The following is an 18,986-nucleotide window of genomic DNA, read 5'->3' on the forward strand; positions in this document are numbered from 1 at the left end:
CCCTGCCATCAGTAGCAATGCCTTGCGAGCTGAATTCTTATTAACATTCTGACTTGCACTCAGGCAAATCTGTCAACACATCCTATTGATATAGGTTAAAAAGATCTGCTGTGGAACGATCCCACCTGCAAAATCTCTCAGGGAGGACACTGGATTGGATCACCCATTAATGGTTAAGAAAGGCAATTCTAATCATTTGTCTGCTAAACAGTTTGAGAGCCCTATAATGAATTGCTCATAGAAGGGTTCTATATCCACGTAAAAAGAACTAAAGATTTGTACAAAAGTGCAATCACTTCCTGACAGAAAAACAAGTACCATGTCCTTCCACCTATGCTTAAATGGTAAAAGTTGATGTGTGGCAGACAACTGAATGCATGTGCAGGGCCAGGAGGGAGGTAAATAACCCAAACTGAACTTTCAAGTCATCGGGCATGGACTTGTTAGCTAGCTGCAACTGATATCGGCTGGTTGTAAATTTCGGTAACATTCGGGCTAGACATAAGTGACATGTTATGATCTTCCAATTAATGAAGAGACTCAACACCAGTTAGGAAGATGATTATAGATTTTGCAGACAGACTACTTACATTAATAGGGGCTTGTGAGCCCAGAAAGAAGAAGGTGAAGATCCTGGGAATTTGGGGATGATTCTTGAGATTAAAGGATGCATGGAGATAAATGCTGGGGAATGCTCTGGGACCACAGCTTGTAATGCCTGAGACTGCAAGCAACTATAAAACAGGTGTTGACATGACTTTCTACATGATCCTCCCAGATCATCAGTGATTTCTGATTACTTTGTAAACTGTCTTTCACTAGGTGGATGTGGGATTTTCACACCTCAGAGTCCTGAAACACTTATGCAAAATTCAAGTTTGGTGTCCTTGGCATGAAGCCACTTCAGTGTCCTCTCAGTTCAAAAAAAGTGCATTTATCACTATGGCAAAGCTGATTGAACTGAAAAAGCATTGCAGTACATACACGGATCTGGTTTTGACAACACAGAAGGGAATTTTTCACTTTGTGACAACTTGTTAGAACACTGAGCAACAGGAAAAAAAAAGAAAAAAACTTCATATTTGAAGACAGCAAAAGAATTTCAGAACAAAACAATGAACAACTCTGAGAAGCCACGACCCACAGGCCACATACTGTTTATTAAAATACATAGCTGAAAGGTCAGGCTCTGAATCATTCATTCAAACTAGGAATCCGTCAGGTTTTAAGGAAGCTCTCACTGATCTGGAGTTATCAGAACATCTAACAGATTCAGAAGGACTTCAAATGAATGTCAGTCCTGAGGGCAAGCAACTATATCAGTGATTCTGAAAGACGGACGAACCATTCACCCCTACTAACCATTCACTGAGCTAAAGAAAAAAAAGACTGCTGATACCGCTGGAAGATCAGCAATCGTTACCAGCACTGGAGAAGACTCTAGAAAGTCACAGCCTGGACTGAAGAACTCTGAACTGTTATTGGCCATGCATGACCAAGCAAATGCATAATGAGTATCGACAGTAATAAGATCGGTACAATATCATGGGAGATTTGAAACATTCCTCTTCCTCCCAAACATTTCAGCCTGTCTGATATAGAAGATCAATTTCTGAAAATTTAAGACTTGTACTGAGTCCCAATCCTACTTTACAAAAGAATGGACAAAATTCACAACAAGTGAGATAAGGAACTATGTTAAATATAAAGATCCTGCTTCACTGTCCAAATGCACTGAAGAAATGGCCTCAGCTGAATCCTATCCACGTATAGTAAGGCAGCTAACACAGTAAATCCTTACCAATCTTTCCAATGATCAGCAGGATAAAAATCTCAAAGTAGCATGATTTTTTGATGCATATAAAAAGGAAAAATGCTGAAGTATCTCTAGATTCTGTCAGATATACGAAAGACAGTTACGTGTCTATTAATGGTCCAGGAAGGATTAAAAAAATAAAAAAGGAAAAAAAAACCTAGGAAAAAGAATTAGGATTTCTTAAATTTGCAAAGAATTGTCCTCACCAACAAAAAATTATTAAACATTCTCTATTAATTTGTATCCTAATTACTTCTCCCAAGGGGATTACTTCAAGTGAAATTTGCACTTCTTTTCTATGCACTCTATTGGTGCCTGATCAGCAGTGGTGATACTCCACATGGACAAAAAGAGAAAAGACTATCTTTGAGACTGAAAGTAGTTTTCAAACAGTTCATATACATGACTTTTTGCTGAACTGTCTCACCTGAGCTCTAACTTGTGTCTCCCTTCAATGAAGATGACAACACCCTTTTATATCCTTTAACCTCCTGCAAGAAGAATCAATGAGATTCAGCATCCTTCAGTATGCATGTGAAGAAGTTCCAATTTCTGCACTGCCCTTGCTATAAATGACAGGTTTTCAATTTACTGTTACCATTTAAAAAACTGATAAAATCTGTCAAATTTCAGTAGGCATCTCATGAGTTCTTGTTGTCTCAGGGAAGTTAGCACAATGCATGATTAAGAAGGTATGAGGTTTAGAATTTTATTACAGAAAACAGTGACATCGACTTACTACACAGTATCACTCTCCACAAGTAGGTGCAAAATTAAAAAATAAGTTCTCTAAAAGTACTGCCAGATTCATTTGATTTTTTTTTTTAATCACAATGCAGTAAAATGAAGTAAAACAAAATTCTATATTGTATCCACTATAGTAACAAACCAATTAATAATATTAAACAATAAAAGGTGATGACAACAGCATGAGTCTGCATATCAGTAGGAGCACCGGAACAGGACAAGCTTCTGGCTTAGATCTTTTCTAAGAGATACTTCACATACACACTGACAATTTACACGTAGCATTTGTAGAACAGTATGAAATAAAATTAAAAAACAGTGCCTCATTAAAGAAAGTTCTAAACAAATTATGTCTTACCTGAGTAACTCCACTGGGAGGAACCTTGTATGACTGCAGCTTCTGCTTCAATAGCTCAGGATCGCTGTGGCGGAATGGGCACCCTGACAGCAAAACAAGCAAGCTCACAAACAAGGCTGTTTACCCAGGATGTAGCACAGTAACACACTCAAGAGACCAACTAAACTGCTCCTAATTGTCTAACAGCTTACTAATATACAAGTTAATTGTCCATATGCGCAATTTTTCTTTTTTTTTCTTTTTTTTTAATAATTACTGCATGGTTAGCAGGGCACCAAATGCTCAAGAGTTGCGGGATGTATCCCAGTATAAACAGGTCACAATTGTCATTCACTGACAGGAAAGGAGATTTAGTTAGTATCTTACTAACAGTGATAGCGCTGGTACATTTAATAGCTGTGAAAAACCATGAAGAGACAAGCAGTAAAAGTCAGTTAGTCTTTAAAGCATGGTCCTTTGCAGAAATATCACTTTTTAAAGTTCCGACACTTTGAATAAGGGTTGCTTTTCTTATATCCCAGAATGAATCTTGGGAGAAAACTAAAGGAACCAACCTTCAGAATGGGCTGCACAGGGAGGTGGTGGGATCACCATCCCAGGAGGTTTTCAAGAAAAGAGTAAATATGGCACTTGAGGGCCACTGTTTAGCAGACGTGCTGATGGGTGGATTGTTGGACTAGATGATGTTAGTGTTCTTTCCGACCTTAACAATTCCATGACTGTGACCTAGCACTACAGTTACAACGTGAGGCTGGTGCACATTTTTCTTGCTTAGTCACACACAGGTAGGAGGTTTCAAAGTATTGCAGCAAACGCAAGAACTTCTGTTTGATTTAATTAATCTCTCAGAGCCCCTATAATTGCTCACCTTTTATATAATCTATATGTGTGAAGGCTCTTTGTACTGTGTGACACAACACGTATAAAGCTAGAAGCCACCAAGTGCAATTTAAAAAGAACATTGCAAGACCACCGTAAACTTGAAATTAAAATCAATTTAAGAGACTACAGGAGTGAGTAACATGACAGACACTATAAAAAATCCTTCAGATAATTCATCAGTGGAAAACTAATACTTATGGAAACATGATCTTACTCTGAAGTGAGAATTTCAAGAAGACCAAAACATAATTTTTGTTTGAAGAAGGAAACAAGTTTCATAAAACTGATTTTGCAAATTAGTTCAGTGTAAAAGATAAAGCTCAAGTACTGTGCATGCTATATGATCACTATTATGACCCCTGTTTGGCATTAGATACCACTGCAAAACAAAGTGCTTAAACATTTCTTTATAATACTGAAAAAACATTGTACACTCAGCTCTTAAGTTTCCCTTTGCAGTATCTATGTTGTCTGGGTTACATATATGTGAGCCAAGACTTCTACAGTGATAACTTCAACACTGACAGTCCCTAATAGACTGTCATTATATAAATTTAATCTTAATTAAATTTAATTTTTAATAATGGACTGTCGTTTATAAATTTAGATTTTACTACAATTAGAAACGAAGAATGCAAAAGAGCCCTGAATGTCCTAAACTTCTGAAAACCAAATGAGTTAATAATAGTAGAGTAAGTTTGCTATGCTGAAAGCACAGCACAATGTGGAAAGAAGTGTAGGGAAGGAAAAATATTAAAGTTGAGTACAAAATTGAATTTTACTTGCTGAATGGTATCAGTCAAGAAAGACTGATCACAAGAAAAGTAACAGAGACCAGCAGTGACTGCCTTAATCAGTAGTCAAACTCACTTCCACTGGAAAAAAAAAAAATGCAATCTCTTTGGTTCTCTTCTTTAGCCAGGGGCTTCCAATATTTTTGAAGCTGTTTGTTTCAGGAACTCACCATGATAATCCCCTTGACTTGGTGGATTGGACATGATAATCTTCATGCAGCTGTACGGAGTATAGTCAGTTCTCTTCCCTTCTTTCCCATAGTTGTGGCGAATGCTGTAAGCATATCCTTTGTCAAACTAAACAGAAACAAAAGAATCAGTCAGGCTTATATTTTCCTTCTCCTAAAGCATAATGCTTCTCCTTGTTTCATCCCCAGAATTCATTTTTTTAATCTAAAATTGAGTATTTTTTGCTTGAAAATCATAATTTTAGCAAATCTCTTGTCTAACAATAGACTGTCAGCTCCTACCAACTCCTCCAATAAATTAAGATAGAAACTAATACAGGCATAAACAAACATTTATCTTGGCAATTAAGTACGTTGCTATAAATATATCATTTTAGCTAAGCCCTGTGAATAAGATTCAATGACATGAGTTCAAGTTATTTTACACATGGCCATTCAAGCACACAGCTGGTTACATCCACTAGTTCAAAACTGCCTCCATTTCTACACATAAAATTAATTGCCTGCTAAATAATTCAGAATATTCAGACATCTGTGAAATATCTTGACCTGCTAAAATCCATACAAAATAAAACAGAAGTATGCTTTTCTTAATCTAACATTTGAATGGATTTGACAAAATGTAATTATATATAACTGAAAACCTATAACATAATATGCAAATATACAAAATGTTTATTTAAATCATTGAAAATAAACAGATAAACATACGTTGCACCTGTTTCTGAATGGGTAAAAAAGGAACTTCTTTATCAAGATGTTGTCATAATCAAGTTAATTGTGTTTTCCAGCACAGCCAAGGCAGGATGTAGCACACAAGGATAACCTATCTAGTAAACCCTATCAAGCAGGGGAAAAAAAAAAGAAACATACACTTGTTTGCTTGCAATGGAGAGCTGAGTTTACCAACAGCAGTAACTGAGGACAAAGAGGAAGACTGTACAAGGATCTTCCTTCAGGAAGGGCAGGCAAAAGAAGTATCCTCCTTTCGTGATGCAAGCAGCAGCTGTTAGCTGAGTGCTGCTGCTGCAGGAGCTGCAAAATCTAAATACAGCCTTTGCAGCTGTCAGGTTTAGAAAAGCTTAATACAGCAAAAGTCAGTAGTTCTCTGCACTACAACAACAGACAGCATTATAATGGTGAAAATTTGATATTAGTAACCTCGTAAATCCTGTAAGCTATGTGTGAAATCTGTGACCATACAGCCACATATTCTTCCATCCAGAAACTCTGGAACCTTTCCTCCTCCTTCGCAAAACAATGGATGAATGCACATTTCATTTGCTTAACGAAGTATATTTGTGTAAGCAAGTCAAAGTAGATTGGTTTTTATAAGGGAAAAGCAAATCTTGACTGCTTCAGGATGGATTGCTTAGTTTACCAGAAAATGAATATAGCCCTCTAACTATGCTGTATACTAAAATCCTGAGCTAGACTTGGGTATTTTCACACTGCTTTCTTACATATCTCTTTGGATCTTTTGAAGTCATTACCAATCAGTCTCACTTCGTTTCACCTAGATGTTCTTTGGGCCCAGTTCACTGATTTTTATTTTAAGTAAGACTACAATAGAACAGTATTCTGAACTAAAAACTATAGAAATACAAACAGCTGCTGCACATAACCTAAAATTCTAAGATATCAGAAGACTTTGCATCATCTACTCACTTAGGTGAGAATCTCTTAAATTGCACCGAACAGAGAAACCTTAAATGCTTAAAAATTAGGAACAACTTTATAAATCTGATTTTACTCTAGCATTATAATTACAACTACTTTTTTTTTTTTTTTTTTAATATAATGGAAATACTAGTGCTAAGGAACAGAGAAGAAACTGCATAGAGGCTTTTTTGCTTGTTTCTCAACAGTGGCCATTCTTCTGAAATCGATGTTATAAAGTTAAGGGGCAACTGCTGGTCATGGCAATCTGTTAAATTTACCATGACCTGCCTTAAACAGATATTGTTCTAGAATTATTTTTTAAATTCAGAAAACATGTAGACAGTATTTTTGTGGCTACTTGGCAGAATTAATACTGTCCAACACCAATACTGTACTATCCAACCCACATTTACTACACTGTACTGTGGGAATTGAGCATAAATGCCCTAGTGCTCCTCAACAGTCCCTTTCCAAATCCAGACTCCACACTGCAGAGCCTTCACATGCAAACTGGTCATTTCTCTCAAAGCAAATGAATTTGTCTAATAGCAAAGGTTAGTAAAATTTTCATCTGTAAGAGAAGACATTTCATAATGACTAACATTTGCCCAGCTGGGCACTTGCTTCTTCAAGTTCCTAACTACTTCTCAAGAGTCTCTGCAGCAGCAGACGGAAGGAAAGAACACACCTAACTGGTACAAATCAGTGTGCACACAGTTACATAGTTTGCCAAGAGCTCCTGTCCTTTTGATTCCGTTTCTGATCGTTGATCATGGAAACAGATTTTTAGGCGCGCAGATTTCCAGCAGGCTGTGCAGTACTCCTTGATGGGAAGAAATCATGAATTGAGGAATTTCATTTCAGAAAGCACATCCTGAGGAACAGCCCTCTGTATACTGGGGGATGAACTCAATGACCAGATGAGCTCTTTCCTAATACTGTTACTTTAGGATATGCACAAAGAAAAATCGACCCCATAAACAATTATTTTTGCCAGTGAAAACACACACACATGTATATGAGTGCATGTATATGACATGTTTGAAATCTGCAGAAATGAGAAAATAGACACACAGAATTGTCCCTTCCTATTTATTCCAACTCCCCAAATAGATGTAGTAGGATTATCTCATCTACTTAAAATAGATGGCAAGTATCATGCACATCAGTGTTCACGGGGTTGTTCTAACTGCTTACAAATTACTTGTTTTTTTCTGAAATAGTTTAAAAGCATTTCAAAACTACAAAATGACTATTACAGCACAGACCAACTACTACGAACCATTATGGCAGAAAACTATAAAAAGTAAAAGTTCAGTGACTTGGAAAAAATCACATTTTTTGTGATGGCACTCTGAGAACTTTGAGTTTTCATTGAAGCCTGATATGAACTGGCTCAACAATAACAACGTACCACAATTGAGTGCATCACCTACTACAGTGTGACAGTTTCCATCAGGACAAAAAAAATAATCAGGCAAAAAGCAATCAAAAAGCAATTCTGCTAATGCAGAAAAACTAGCTATGTATATACATCCACCACAGTCTGCATTAGCAACGACTGAAAGCTATTGCCAAAGCTGCAATATAATAGCTATCCCAAAGGAACATCCTTATACTATTGAGGAACCAGATACACTAGACCACATACTGCTGCTAATATTTTAGAACAGTGATTTTCTGCAACTTTTAACAATATGGCCTCAAGTACCTAAATTGTTTTTCCTCTGTTCAGCTCTCAGAGCTTTCCAAAATCTGCCAGGCATTTGTAATTTATGTTCAAGTGCTGGGTTGATGGGTCATGGCTTTAATGACAGAGAAAGGGATCAAGAAATAGGTCTCACTTAAGCAATGAACCATTCAACCAAAAGCCAAGAAGCTGAGGAGAAAACTACCCTCTACCAAGTTTGTTATTTTCGTGCAGGCATGTGCAAATCTTAACACCTGCGTGATTTTATTTTTTTTTTTAATTTTAAAAGAGTGCAAGTAAGTTGCCTGATCTCTAACTTGCTCTCTGATGACAGAAATTTCTGAAGACTTCTCTTTCCTCTGGACATAGCTGCAGGATGCACATGATGCCTGGTCTGAGATACTCTGCAGAACATAAGTAGGTAGTTTTTCAAATCACTATGTTCCAGACAAGAATTTACACAAATGTTATTTTAAATAGAGCTTGATCACATAAATATGAGATCTTTGGGTATGTCATGACAATGTACATCATATGGACTATATGGCAAGTATACATTTTTCTTTGGAGAAAGGTATTCTTTGAGCAAGTCAGAGAAGGATGGGTCATGTGTGCCTCATATTTATCAGTCAGATACAACTGAAGACAGCTTCAAAGAACAGAACCATTACAGACAACATTCACAAGGCATTCTAGTCATTGCATAGTAAGTATCATGTCATAACTGAGTTATTTTGCTTATATCACTTGTCATATTAGTATCTGGAAATAGCAGTGAGTCCTCCATAAATGTTGTCATTTGAGAACTTAGCTAAGTTATCAGTTCTGATATTTAACACACATACTAAAAAATTGCTGGCTGGTGTTAGAAGCGCTGCATGCTCATGTTCACACTTGCACAAAACTTTCATGTTTCAGTTGAGCTACTTCTATATACTAAGTTTTTACACATCTATTCCTTAAAGTACTGACAGATTTATTTAGAGTCTAATGACTAAGCAAACTGACTACAGCAATTCATCCATCTTCATGGCTGACCACCAGATTAGCTCCAGCTCTGTAAAATTCAAAGTAGTAATGATGTTAAACCAGTTTGTTAAACAATCATTGGGTAATTTCCTGACCAAAATTGTCAAGGCTGTAGGGGTAACACCTTCAAATTCATAAATGTGTTGCACTAACTTGTGTATCTTCTGAAATATTGGTTCATGTTTTATCCATTCCCTAGACAGTCACTCAAATCATTACAGTTGACACTGCTTACCTGGCACATCTTTGTCCAAGGGCTCTTTTATTTATTTATTTTTTTAAGCTCAGCCTTAAAATAACCACAAGTTGAGGTTATCTTTTCCCAAGTATGGTTTTCATTTAGGAACATAAATAGGTATTTCCCCACCTGCCAACTACAGAAAGGTTCCATTAACGCTGAATTCTCAACTTGTAGAAGAGTTTGTATGCTTTGAGGTACAGATCAGAGACATCAGCTGAAACTGAGCCGAAAAATTCTAAGTTTTGTGGCAGCCATTACAGACCAATTTACATTAAGTACAGAAACTCTCTTCTCCATCAATTTCAGGTTTTTCCAAATTTGATGAAGCGAGAAGTGCTCTGCCCTGGAGGTGACTCCATCTACCACAAAGAAATCAAAAAACGGTTGATCAATTAAATTCCCTGTATAGTATCCACGTGTGTGAACTGCATGGCTCATGAAGTAGTTTTTGGGCTACCCCAGACGATTCATGCAAAAGAACACGCAGCTAGGCTTTTTAATGGCAATCTAAGCTTCCCTTGGTATAACTTAGGTAAACTATCTTTTAAAAGTCCAAGATTATTTAGGTAACTCAATCAGAATATCAAAATTTTGCTACAGATGTAGCTTAATTGGGATCAAAGTAATTACGGACACTTTTTGCTCGTGAGGGGAGGAAGGCAGTAAAAGAGAACAGCTGGGAGGAGAAAGGGGAAAATGTGGAGTAGAAAGGGTTGTCAAATGTGATCAGTGCTTTTCAGTGGTCTCTGTCAATCAGCCTTGTGCCTGTAGTTTGCAGCAGGAACACTTTGTTTCCACTGTACTCATCTAATCTGTCTCTATGATCAGTAGGTTCCTGGCAAGTCTTCCCTGCCATCAGTGAGGATTCGCTGGGATCCTTCTTCCTAACACTAAAAGGGAACAGGAGGAGGGCACCACCTAACAGCCCTGACCTTCCCCCACCTCCTTGAACAGCAATGTTCCTTCGAGAGGTCTGTGATTTCAAAATATCCAGTTCAATTTGGAGTTGTTGGGATGCTACTGATAAAGCTCTCAATTTTTGTTTACTCTTTGATAAAAAAAATAAGCATCTACAACAAGAGATGCCATTCAGTTGTGGGACGGAATCACACACTTCCAGTATTCCATGACTTACAAGCACATCAGTATCATTCCGACTTTTCTGTTGCTGTTTTTCAAATCATTTCTTGCATTTCAATATTCAGAGACGTCAGATAATGTAGTTTATAAGTGTTTCTTTTGGCAGAAGGTAAGAAGTAAATTAACAGCATTATTAACTTTATCAGAAGTGGTAGTCAGAGAATAACAGTATCCAACACACTTAATGCAGAGAACACAAAGTGTTATCACTGAAGGAGATGTAAGAGTGTTAACAGATTGCAAAGCAGACAGGAATTTGGAATGCAGTACAATAAAAAGGACTAAGGAAGTTAAACAGAAGTAGAACAGTAACTGACTTTATGTGTATCTATAGGAATAAGATTCAGCTCCAGACATCTAAATTCAGACATCTCCCATTATTGTCAATGGAGGTCAATGCAATCAGAGGAGCCCGGGGAGCAATTCAATTCACCCTAACGGAGGCACCAAGAGGCTCATTAAATAAATCATTATCTAGACATTATTGACTGTATCGGCTAGAGCTCTATTGATCATAATGGCAGCTTGGGATCCTAGAATAAAGAATATGTATACCAAGGAGAAATTATATTCAGTAAGCTTGTATCAGAATTGAGAGAAATCTATATTTGTACATATAGCACCGCAGCAAGTATTATGTGCTTCAGGAAGAGATGGATAAATACTGGCCAGGGCTCTCTGCAAAGTCTGAAAGGTAGATTCCTACTGCTCTGTCTATACTCCAAACAACAGGGCTATCATATTATTTTTTTTTTTAGTTCTACTCTTAAGCACAGTAAACATCTAATGCATTTAGTCTGGTAAAGCTCAGGGTCCTTTATATTATATACTGTAACCTGGATGAGCATGTACAATAAAAACTTAAAAAGGAAAGAAATAGGGAAGAAAACAGATTAATTTTTCATAGAAATATCAGCACGGAGTCATGCTGTTACTTTGTGAAGAATCCTGAAACGTGTCCAAATAGATCCTCTTTTTGAACAGGTGATAAGATTTGCAATAAAATGCAGGACTGGGAAACAAGGTCTAGATTGCACTGTGACGGAGGGAATATTTGTACTCGCCTGTCACAACATTTTAAAGCTATGGATAAGAAGACACAGGGATTCAGGGACGGGACAGCAAAAGAGAAACTCATTGAGATAAGCTCTGAGGAAAACCTGTCTCAGCTACTCTAGTCAATGAAAATTAGACAGGTCCTCCTGCAACAACATTCAACCACAAGACCAGAAATGCATATGGAGACAAAATGTACAGTCATCAGCTCTTGAAGAATAGCACTGTTGGTGGTGTGGGCAGCAATTCACCTCTGCTACAATGTTCCCAGTTTCAAAGACATCTGCATAAGACTGGAATGAATCCAAGAAAGTTTGGCTTATTATCTGATGTATATTTCTGCTCAACACACCTGCCATGCAGTTGAAAGATCTGAGTACACTTAGCACAGAATTTGAAGCTCTCTGTCTACGCATCATTTCCAGAGAGGAACACCTCCTTCAAATCTTAGAATCACAGAATCATTAAGGTTGGAAAGACAACTAAGATCATCTAGCCCAACCATCAGCCCACACCTGTGATTGCTCTAGACCACGTTCCTCAGCGCAACATCTACCCTTTTCCTGAACACCTCTCCAAATACAGTGGAAGAGATCATGTACTTACTGGAATGGCTTTTTGTTTTTTGTGGGTTTTTTTTTGTTTTGTTTTTTTAAAACAAGCTGTTTGAACTCTACAGCATTTCCTAAGTTTGTAATTTCTAAACCACAAAAGTTTTCTTCCCTTTCAAAATCTTGAACTTTACGTACTGAGCAAGCTCCCCAGCTTGAAAAAATATTCTTGAATTACTTCATTAAATTATTACTTCATTTCCTTGCAAGCATACTTACAGCACAGCAATGATAACCATGATCTTTATATATTGTGTATTAGGAATTCTTTATCTATCTATACTCTGATCAGAAAGATGTCCGAAGACAACTTCAGCACTGTCTAACATGCAAGAAGCAACACGAAATCAAAAAAAAGCATGCCCTCTTCATTGATCATGAGATTGAGCGCTAAGTTCCTGCGACAATCAAGTAAAAACAACAGTCCATCAGCAAAGCAGTCCTCATTCATTAGAAATCTATGACTAACTCAGTCAAGCAATACAGAACATAGTAAAGCCCAAGATACTCAGTTTTACTCTGAGCCTCAGATTTGCTGAAGAGGCAGCAGCAAATGAGATTCAGTGATTTGGGTGTGAGAACATGCCTTCATACCACCATCTGGTAGTCTTTTTTTCTTTGCCATGGTTGTAACAAAAAACAAAATGTTTGCAGTTACTGAGATATGGTTAAATCTCTTAGACAGTGATGATGGTGTCAGAATGGAAGGACATCAGGTGCCCAAACAAGTAATGTTTCAAGACATCAGCAAATCTCTTCCCTACCCACCAAAAAAAGCTGACTAATGAATATGTTTCCTCAGATACACAAACTTTATGTCTACTCCTGAATCGGCTAAAGAAAAAATGCAAACTGAAAACTAAAGAAGCTGTATTGCCAGATTGCTCTGAAGTTATACATGCCTGATTTCTTAGTGCCTGCTGCAAGGGCCTAAAAAATGAATACAATTTCAGGGAAAAAACTCTGGTACCAAAACATAGGAAAGACAACTCAACTACTGTAATTAATCTAAAACAATATTGTTAAACAAAGCTGTTTCTTCACTGGTACTGACCCAGTTCTCATGCCTCAAACCCAACTACAATAAGGATACTTATCAGAAAAAATAAGGGAATTTAAATCTAAATTCATAGCAAATCCAAGGGAATTTGGACTTGCTACAGACCACTAGGTTGTGTTTCCCCATGTACAGCAGGATACATCTGTGTGAGAGAACTTAAAGGACAAAGGGAACACAAAAAAACAGAGCATAACGCATTATGCAGAATTTAGGTTCTCAACTAAATAGCGCTGTGTATTTCAATATAAAATCAGTCCCTTCCTTTCTTTCAAGAGCCAGTAACCCCTCTAGTGTTGAAATATTTAAATCTGATCACAGTAATTCAACCTTTCCAGATCAATAAAGTAAATTTCTGAAACCTGAAGTGCTCATAGCACAAGTTAGAGATAAAAAAATGTCTTTATTCATGAGATTCAATAAGTTTCGAAAGACATGAGGCACAATGCTAAATCAATTCTGAAAGTAAAAACACTTTCTTATTTACATTTAAACTTATGTGGTGTATCAGCAGATTGCACATTTGATACAACATGCTGCTTTTCTGGATGACTGAATATGAAATATGGCCACAATCTGATGGTTGAATATAGATATATGGAATACAACAGATGTTACAGGAATTACATGGACCTTATCAAAAGAGAAGACAGTACATGATTCTGGATCTTAGTTTGGAAGTCAGTTTATTAGACTACGGCAAATCTGAACATTTAATAAAATAACTTAAAAATATTATTTCAAACAATTATATCAGCATTAATTGGCTTATCTACCAAAACAGTGTTTTTCTGTTCAAAAAACACGGGAACACAACTGGGAGAGACAAGTATGTCATTCATTGTGGATGTTAATAAAAAGATACAATTGAGCAGATTTGCATCTCAAGAAACATTGACTTCTGCCTCAAAAATTGGGGGAAACATCCAGAAACATTACATAGCAGGTATTTTTCAACAGATGGCTATAAAGAGAAAGCTGTATCATTAGGAAGATATCAAGACAGCCTGCTAAAGCACATACTGCCAAAGAACATATTGATACTCAGATACTTCACAATCACCGAACATACAAAGTTGGCAACCAGATAAATAAATCCATTACTTCTCTTAAAATATCACTGATGCACCTACCACCCTGCTCTTGCTGTAACAGCCAATGAAACAGAAACCTCTTCTAACAAGTACAGTCTTCCTACAGTGATATCAAAGTAAGACAAGTGGTTCAAGTCTATAAAAGAATTTTCAAAAATTAAATGACTTGTTTTCCATTCATTTTTATATATAAAATTCTAGGAAGATACTACAGTAAGGGTACATTTTTACATCCAAAAATGTGTGTTTACTGGAAATAAAACTAATCATAAAAACTAATTTTTGATGTAGTTGTAGTACAGGAAAGATATTTATTGCTTTCATATTTGTCAGTGCAAGGACATTAACACTAACCTGCTCCTACACTGAATAGTAAAACAGATTTCAGTGTCTAACATGTGATTAAGAAAAAACAACCCTACTTCTCTTTACATTAGTTAGTATAACTTAAAAAACAAACAAACTGTAATTAATGTCCTGGGAAATAAATTATAATCTTCTCTGCTCCTAAGACACTCCACAAACTGAAAGACAATCCGAACCTTCCCCTCATAATACAAGCCAAATGCTGAAAATTGAAAATTGAAAGTAAGGTAGATAAGTTTTTAACAGGTTTAAAAAAAATAGGCTGAACAACTTGATTACTTTAAAGTGAATGATCACAGGAAAAACGTCACTAACTTCAGCCTCAGAAAGATTGGAGAATTTCAGTTTTGAAAGAATGCAATTAAGGAATCTTGTAGCAACTCTAATGAGGATTTTATGCTTTCTAGTGTATCACCATCAGTCATGGTCCCTTAGAATAACATCTATGAACCAAGAACATGCTGAAAAATAGTGTCTTCTTATATCAGCTCCATTTCATTTAAGAAATTCTGCTCTAAAATTTTTCCCCTATTACATGATATGCAACTCTTTATTTCAAATTCTAAGGTTGTTTTTTTTTTTTTAAACAAAGTAGCTGTAAGAAAAATACCGCCTTATAAAAACTATGTTAAAATGTGGAATGACAAGTATGAAACAGATTCTTGTCAATATTCGGTTGGCTTAGACAACCCTAGGGTACACCAATGCGCTGATTTGTAATTTAAGGCCTGAGTAAAGACAGTTTCAGAGGGAAATGCACAGAAGCCTGAGTTTAATATGCATCTACATTTGCTATAGGGCATAATTAAAACTACATCTCTCTCTCAATCTACATAATTATGTCCCAAAGACACTTTCTCTTTAGTATCCTTAACTTCGCTGTTAAACCAGGAAGGCCTCAGGTTTAATAGGTCATATGATATGGTTTTAAAGTAAAATACATCCTTCAACAGAGAGTTCCAAAACAAAACAAAGGGTTCCTGTTAGGTTTCATCTATTTCAGTGCTCAGAATTCCAAACATGTGGTAGGTAAAAGAAAATTTTAATGCACCCTTAAAGAAAACAATACCAAGTGAGGTTGCAGCTTACTCTCCTGACAAAGGTACAGGGAATAGACACTAATTCTACTACTGGGAAAAAGAAAACTGAACATGCCTAATTTTGGAAACTCCATTAATTGATACTAAAATGAATCATTTATTCACTGGAGGGAACAGACCTTTTACCAGTGAATATTCCATCTGCAAGTTTAAATTATACTCAAGCTAACCAGTTCAATTAAATAGCACAACATTATGCACCGCTTACTATTTATTACTGTTCTTACTTGAACTTTAAAAACCTCTGAACACAGTTAAATCATGTGCATTTTTAATATAAATTTTAAGTTGTCGGTTAACTACTATTTCAGTGATGATTACATACATTGTGCATTGGCAAAAATGGTGAAAGATTTATTACTTTCATCTTGCTTTGCTGAAATAAGTGGTAAGATTCTCCTACCATGTTTCACAGGGAAGCTATGGAGGGCTTAAACATCTAGTCTTATATTCACATCTAATTTCTCATCAACTGACTTCTTATAATGTCAGCTGGAGCTATGATGCACTTCATTTAATTGCCCAATAAGCATACTTTACATTTGATAGTCAGTAAGGAACCTTATCTTTCCTGAGACTTAAAAGAATTTGCAAGGAGTTGTTCATATTTGAATGCACTTCTTAGAATAGAGTCAAATGCAAGCAAGGAGAGCCTGCTTTCTCAGTCCTCTTCCTTCCAAATTCCATTACAGATCTCTTCCCTGCTGCTTTGTTCGACAGATACACAAAGCAAACTGAAGAAATCAGATCACGTAGACTAGAATGCCAGAACTATGCAGACAGTACTCATCTGAGTGTTTCAAAATGCTGAAGTGCTCCACAAGAGAGAATGGAGAAGAATGTTAGAAAGTATAACGAATACTGGACAGACAAAAATAATGTATAGCAACAAGATTCCTGCACATATTTAACATATTCATAGTGATACACTTATTGACAAAAAACAACCAAATTTCAACAGCAATTGAAACACTTCCATTCAACAGAAGATACCATGATTCTTTGGGACTAAACTCCATGACAAGACAGCAGAAGATTTGCAAGAATGTCCTAGCTTCAGTCATAAGGATTTTCAATTATGCATGTGAAACTTTCACTGTTTCTTATTAGGAAATTATCCGAAAAAAAACAATCCTTTTCCAGCTACAACAAACAGGAAAAGTTGTACTAATTCATCTCTATTCAGATGCAACAATAGTATTCCATCCACTCGTGGCTTCAAGTTTTAATTTTCATGTCTAGCTGTATAAGTTTTGACTATAAAACAAATTCATTCACAATACCCCTACTGCTTATCATTTATTATAAGTAACACCAGATGATCCTGAATTTTTCAGCTTAGATTCCTTCAGCTGTTGACCTCAGCAGCCATATTTCTTCACATAACTATCACCTTCAACAGCAAGGAAGTACCATTTGAACAACGCACCTCTTAACATCAAGTCTTCAATTTCTATGCAGAAAAGATATTAAAGTAACCTATATGAAAGGAGTCCTTTTGATGATGGATGATGGATTCAGTGCCAAGAAGCTAATTTCTGGAAAGTAATAAACTAAGGAATTCGGATTGGGCATTTTTCTCTTGATGCATATCGATGCTGCAATGGCTGTTCAGCTACTAACAACAGGTATCTTGCTCTATTCACTCGTTTTGAGTACACTGATTGCATAGAGCTAGCTCTTCAGAGGAATGACACAAAGTGCTATAATAAAGAAAAAACAAACATGAAAGAACTCAGAAACAGTGAAATCTGGAGATCCTTCCCTTTAGACTTTGAGGTTGAAATAAAAAAAGGAATATTTAATTTAAAACTCTGGTATGCTTTGTTTTCTTTAAACTTGCTTTTAAAAAAAGATTTATTGCAAATTCAATAGTACATTTGGGAATCAAAATGAGACATTTAAATGAAAATACATTTTCATGTTTCTTCTGATTATTAAATCATTTAGTCTGCTATTAAAGCATCTTCAAGAGCTATGTTTGTTTACAGAACATAAAAGGCATTTGAAAACATATCACAAAAGTATTTTGACCTTCTTTGTGCTCAGCTATACTACATAAACAGAGTCATTGAACATATAGTGTTAAGCAATGTCATATTTGCCAATACAGATAAAAATGATTCACCCAAAATCTTTATATTCACATGCTCTCTCTCACTACACCTGGAGAATGAAATGATGATTTCCATACAATGAGAGAGGAATACAGACAGTTGTTCTACTGAAGCTAATTCCTGCAGTCGACAGCGGAAGTCTGTGACAATTTAACACAAAAATAGAGTTGAATTCAAGATCCGGACTATCCAGTCCTCCAATAACCAATGAAAGCAAGGTTGCTTAGCTATAATATCAATAGTTTGTTACCATGATGTACTACTCTACCATTTTCCAGAGATTTCAGGGGGATAATATTTTACAGGTAATATATGCAACACATATGTTCTAGTTTTGTTATCCTAGAAGACACTAATCATTTCCTTAAAGTTTTATGGTAGCTTTTACACATCCCTGGAGAATTCAAGACTAGCCATCTAGTTGCATTACAGTACTACTGATGTACAATGAAAAAGAAAAGATCAAATTTTAATCTGTATAGAGGAATTTCAATTTGATTTATATTTCTGTGTCTTCGATGCCAAATATTGTGGTTTGCTGTCCAACATATCACTAGGCTTTGGCAGTTTTCTAAGGTTTAAACTACTCAAGAATAAAAGCAGCAAATTATATCTAACTAGAGAATTACAGTTAAATGTGACAGAACAGAGATCTTCAGTCTTATGAATCAAAACACACTCCCAAAGTAGCAGGTAGCATTATTACCCCAATAGAAGAGGGACAAGCGAAAAAACCTTGCTGCAAATCAACTCTCAAATCTGAAACGAATGAGAAAGTGAAATACCAAAATTAAATGTAATCAACTGACTGATAAAGAATATATTCCTGGAGATCTAAGAAGGTAGAGCTTGTTTAAAGGAACCACCACGCCATTTTGTGCAATAGAAAAATCCATTGTAGAATGTTTGCATGCTTAAAAGCACTGCTCAGCACATTTGCAGACACCTATTTTATTTTCATTTTAAAATATGGTTTGTTTTCACAATATAGACGTACAGACCTACAAAGCATTACAGCACAAGCACTCTGAACTTAGC

At 36.1% G+C, this 18,986-nt stretch overlaps 1 protein-coding gene and 1 long non-coding RNA gene across 4 annotated transcripts in view; one reads left to right on the forward strand and one right to left on the reverse strand.

Moving 5' to 3' along the window:
* PRIM2 (primase (DNA) subunit 2) overlaps positions 1-18,986 on the reverse strand; it is a 90,205-nt gene that overhangs the window by 18,460 nt on the left and 52,759 nt on the right. For both annotated transcript variants that reach the window (XM_021391921.1, XM_021391922.1), the window contains 2 exons: positions 4,768-4,894; positions 2,922-3,004 (listed from right to left, as the gene is read on the reverse strand). In XM_021391921.1, the coding sequence (XP_021247596.1) occupies positions 2,922-3,004; positions 4,768-4,894 (210 nt within the window). The remainder of the gene's footprint in view (positions 1-2,921; positions 3,005-4,767; positions 4,895-18,986) is intronic.
* On the forward strand, positions 3,012-10,398 carry LOC110396325. Of its 2 annotated transcripts, XR_002436930.1 has the most exons (4): positions 3,012-3,706; positions 8,472-8,554; positions 8,767-8,843; positions 9,714-10,398. It is a non-coding gene; the product is annotated as an uncharacterized LOC110396325 (long non-coding RNA). The 2 variants fall into 2 exon arrangements; XR_002436929.1 differs by lacking the exon at positions 8,767-8,843.

Source organism: Numida meleagris, chromosome 3 (genome assembly GCF_002078875.1).
Source record: "Numida meleagris isolate 19003 breed g44 Domestic line chromosome 3, NumMel1.0, whole genome shotgun sequence".
Taxonomy (NCBI): Eukaryota; Metazoa; Chordata; class Aves; order Galliformes; family Numididae; genus Numida; species Numida meleagris.